This window comes from Gekko japonicus, unplaced genomic scaffold (genome assembly GCF_001447785.1).
Source record: "Gekko japonicus isolate JY-2015 unplaced genomic scaffold, Gekko_japonicus_V1.1 scaffold1004, whole genome shotgun sequence".
NCBI classification, from domain to species: domain Eukaryota; kingdom Metazoa; phylum Chordata; class Lepidosauria; order Squamata; family Gekkonidae; genus Gekko; species Gekko japonicus.
This window is the reverse complement of record NW_015161430.1, coordinates 550,346-555,163: the sequence shown is the minus strand read 5'-3', so window position 1 is coordinate 555,163 and position 4,818 is coordinate 550,346. Positions and strand designations below refer to the sequence as shown.

At 45.9% G+C, this 4,818-nt stretch overlaps 1 protein-coding gene across 1 annotated transcript in view; it reads right to left on the bottom strand.

Moving 5' to 3' along the window:
- The window catches only part of FER1L6 (fer-1 like family member 6), a 160,532-nt gene that overhangs the window by 45,679 nt on the left and 110,035 nt on the right, over nucleotides 1-4,818 (bottom strand). Inside the window, exon 23 of the mRNA XM_015428956.1 lies at nucleotides 1,210-1,320. Within this exon, the coding sequence (XP_015284442.1) occupies nucleotides 1,210-1,320 (111 nt within the window). The remainder of the gene's footprint in view (nucleotides 1-1,209; nucleotides 1,321-4,818) is intronic.

Here is a 4,818-nt window from a genome sequence, read left to right as displayed (position 1 = left end):
GTAAACAGAATAACAAGCAAAAGGTGGGTGTAGCTGGATAACCACACTTCTGGTAACATGGGGGTGTGGCCTAATGGGCTAATGAGCTGTGCTGTCAGGGGTGTGGCCCAATAGGCTAATGAGTTCCTGCTGTTGGGTGTGGCCTATTATGCTAATGAGTTCCTGCTGGGCTTTTTCTACAAAAAGACCCCTGGCTACCCATAAGTTTCCCACTGGGTCACACAGCACCTCCAGAGCTATATCAGGTCAGAAAAATGCCCCCCCAGGGGTGGGGAGACTGGAGCATCTTCTCCGTGAAGCCCAGCGAGTGAACCTGGGCCAGTACCTTTCTCTCACAGCCTAGCCGACCTCACTGGATTATTGTGAGGATAATATGCAGAAGAGACTGGCCAAGGCAATGTATGCCACCCCAAAAGGAAAGGCAAGAAACAAATGTGATAGATAGAAGCTACAGTGTACAGCATGTCCAGTCAGTTTCCATCACTGCATTACGGCTTCCTGGTAATTTTTTAATGATCCCTTCAAGAGGGATACCAATTAGCTCCCAAGTCTCATATTTCCAGCAGAGATGATACATTTTGTTCAGCCTAACTGGCAGTGGCAAATGACACCTGTAGAGGATTTTCTATATTAAGAAATTACAAACTGAAAGCAATAGAGACTAATGAGCCATTTTCAAAGCAAGATTTCAGCCCTGCTTGATGAGAATCTGATTTAGCATTAAAAATGACCCGTGTCAGGACAGCTGGATGTGTCCTTGTGTGCTTATAAGCAATTATTTCCTTGAAATGTGCCAAAAATACACCATATGAGACCTGATAGGGATGGACCTGGGCCAGAGAGACTTGAGTTCAAACCCAGGCAACCATCAAGCTCACCAGAGAAGAGGGATCGGGGGGGGGGGCAAGCCTTGGCCCAGCCTACCTTGCAGGGTTGTTCTGAGGACAGAATATAATAACCCTTGTGTCTATTGTTCGCAGTGCCTTGAAGGAACATAAGAAGAGCCTTGCTGGATCAGACCAATGGTCCACCGAGTCCAGCATCCTGTCTCACACAGTGGCCAACCAGAAAGGGGGAGATATAAGTGGGATACATGAACAGATATTTTGGGATGCTTTGTTCACCAAAGTACATTTGTGCTTCACATCTGCACCCAAAAGCTGATCTTAATGGGGAACAGACACTGGCACATTATCTTGGCTTACTCACCTCGACTCGGTATTTGCTTAGAACAGGTCTGATGTTGGATGGGACTGGGTAGATCAGGCTGGCATCTGGAGGATCCACAGGGGGCAGATTTTCGGGATCTGAGTCAGGAATCTGTAAAATGAAGTTGTTTCCATCCCTGATCATTTAGGTTTAACAAAAGGAGGAGGGGTTGGGGCTCAGGGAGTTTTCGACAACTCCAGCAAGTCTTATCACACCTCCATTGTGCTATAGAAAGATGCACTAAACTAGCTTAGATCTAAATCACTTCTGCCAGAACAGTGGTGCTGAAGCCTGTATACAGGAGTGCAGCCAGGGAGAGAACGCTGTACTTTCTCTCCTTCCTTACTCGCCTGCCTCCTTACTATCGCTGCCTCCTCCTCCTGATAACGGATACTGCAGATGAACACATGAACCATTGGTTCATCCAGGTCAGAATCGCCTGCTCAGACTGGCAGCAGCTTTCCCTAGGTCTCAGGCAGAGGTCTTTCACATCACCTGCTTTCAGACCCTTTAACTGGAGATGCTGGGGATTCAACCTGGGACCTTTCGAGAGCCAAGTCGATGCTCTGCCACTGAGCCAAGGCCCCTCGCCTGAATGTCCGGGACAGAAGAGGCCTGTCTGATGCAACTGCTGCCAGGTCCTGTGTTCCCTAGCAGAGATGGGGAAAGAGACAGTAGCAGCAGTGGAACAGCCAGCCAGTGACTCTCGCATATCGCAGCGTCCGATTAGTTGAAACGCTACAGACAAAGAGAGCTCACAAGTGTTTTCAGGGCTCTGCAAGCTTCTTTTGGATGTTCATCTGTCTTCCCTAACAACAACTGCAACAGTTAACCAGTTAGTGGAATGCAGCTAATTCTACCATAGAGTTTTGCCCCAAAACCAGAGTGTCGCCCCCCGACATCCCTGACGTCCCTACATCACTTCCAGGTCATGTAGGCACGTCACGCTTATTATTTTCAGCATTCCTCCCCACTCCCGGTAAGTTTATCCTGCATCCCCCGCCAGTAGGTCCGAGGGACCTATCAACCCTAGGCAGAGCAGATGGTGGGTGGGCTAGGGACATCAAGTGATAAAAATGGCCTAGGCATCTCTGGACTTTTGAGAGGGCCTGTGGGCCAGAGTAACCTCCTAAGGCCCACACAGATTCTGCTTTTACATAAGAACATAAGAGACGCCAATGTTGGATCAGGCCAAAGGCCCATCCAGTCCAACACTCTGTGTCACACAGTGGCCAGAAATACCAGTGCCATCAGGAGGTCCACCAGTGGGGCCGGGACATTAGAAGCCCTCCCCCTGTTGACCCCCCCCAAGCACCAAGACAGAGCATCACTTGCCCCAGAGTCCCTATCTATACCTTGTGGCTAATAGCCACTGATGGACCTCTGCTCCATATGTTTATCTAATTCCCTTTTGAAGCCGTCCATGCTTGTAGCACCCACCACTTCCTGTGGCAGTGAATTCCATGTGTTAATCACTCTTTGGGTGAAGAAGTACTTCCTTTTATCCGTTCTAACCCGACCGCTCTGCAGTTTCATGGAGTGCCCACGAGTTCTTGTATTGTGAGAAAGGGAGAAAAGTACCTCTTTCTTTACCTGCTCTTTCCCATGCATAATCTTATAAACCTCAATCATGTCACCCCCTCACCCGGGGGAACTGCGATCCCCTGCGATCCCCCCCCCGAAATGACCTCTGCACGTACAGATTCATTATGAGGCTGAAGATTATATCACAAGGTGGCTACAGAATGATGATAAAATGCCTCCAGATTACATAAAGACTGCCTGTCAGAGTAGTAATATAATCACCGCTCACACATAAAAGGGCATCTAAAGTGCTTCGCCATTAATTTTGCTTGCAGGAAAGGTTGAGGAATTGAACGGCATCCTTGAGGGACCCGTAGAGTCTGTATTTTTGTTTTTATCAAATGGATACCATCTGGTTCTTCACTGAGCTATATAAGCCTAATGGGAGCTTTTCAGAGCATTCAGAAAAGGCGAGACTATCTTTCATACCTTTCCGGAGCACGGAACAGAATTGTCTAAAAATATCACAGTGCTGTGGCAATAGGGAGAGCATTGATAATGCAATATTTAAGTAGCAGTAGATCATGTTATACACAGGATGACTGTTGAGAAAAATCTCAGTGCAGTTACCAAGTTAAAGAGAGCAAAAACTGCTTTTTAGGCTGTCGCCAAAACATAAAGTGGATGCTAGTTAATTACGAAAAGACTGAATCTTTTTTTTCTGAATACCATACAATCATGCGTCTTTATTACTTGCAATGGAATTGCGCCATCATAATTTGAGGATATGTAGACAAAAGTTGGATTCCCAAAAAATGCTTTAGATTTATTTAAAAATTTGAGCATGTCCAGTGGGATTTTTTATTCCTTTTCTTGAAACGGCAGTTATGATATATCCCAAATAGCTTTCAAGAGTCCTTTTCATTTCAAAACACCATTTCGAGAGTCACTGTGTTTTAGTGGATAGAAGAAGAGAAGAGATTGGATTTATACCCCGCCCTTCACTACCCAAAGGTGCCTCAGAGCGGCTTACAAACTCCTTCCCCTCCCGACAACAGACACCCTGTGAGGTAGGTGGGGCTGAGAGAACTCTGACAGAAACTGCTCTTTTTTAAGAACAGCTCTTATCAGAGCTATGGCTTGCCCAAGGTCATCCAGCCAGGTGCATGTGGAGGAGTGGGGAATCAACCCCAGTTCTCCCAGATCAGACTTAACCACTACACCAAACTGGAAGACTTGAACCTCGGGCAACCTTAGTTCAAATCCCCATTTCTACCGTGGATCTCATCAGATCTCAGAAATTGGCCCTGGTTAGTATTTGGATGGGAGAGCTCCAAGGAATACCAGGGTTGTGACGTGGAGGCAGCCAATGGCAAACTACCACTGAATGCCCCTTGCCTTGAAAACTCTACAGGGTCACCATAAGACAGCTGTGACTTAACAGCAAAAAACAAAGAAACAAACATAGAAGCTTGCTGGGTGACCTAGAAGAAGAGGAAGAGATAGATTTATAACCTGCCCTTCCCTCAGAGTCTCGGAGCGGCTTATAATCTCCTTCCCATCACCTCCCTACAAGAGAAACCCTGTGAGGTAGGTGGGTCTGAGAGAGCTCTGTGACTGGCCCAAGGTCACCCAGCAGGCTTCATGTCGAGAAGGAGTGGGGAATCAAACCTGGTTCTCCAGATTAGAGTCCGCCACTCTTAACCACTGCACTAAACTCGCTCTCTTTTGGTTCTTTCTGTACTGTATCTTTTGGTTCTTTCTGTACCGTATCTTTTAATTATATTGTAAATCTGGGCTTAGATTAGTAAATAATTAGTAAATTTGCTTCATGTCGAGAAGGAGTGGGGAATCAAACCTGGTTCTCCAGATTAGAGTCCGCCACTCTTAACCACTACACCAAACTGGCTACCTTTCGGTTCTTTTTGTACTGTATCTTTTAATTATATTGTAAATCTGAGCTTAGATTAGTAAATAATTAGTAAATTTTAGATTAGTAAATAATTAGTAAATTTTAGATTAGTAAATAATAAATGACCATAAATAATAAACACCATAGCTAATCCCAATGTTCTTTGTTTCTGC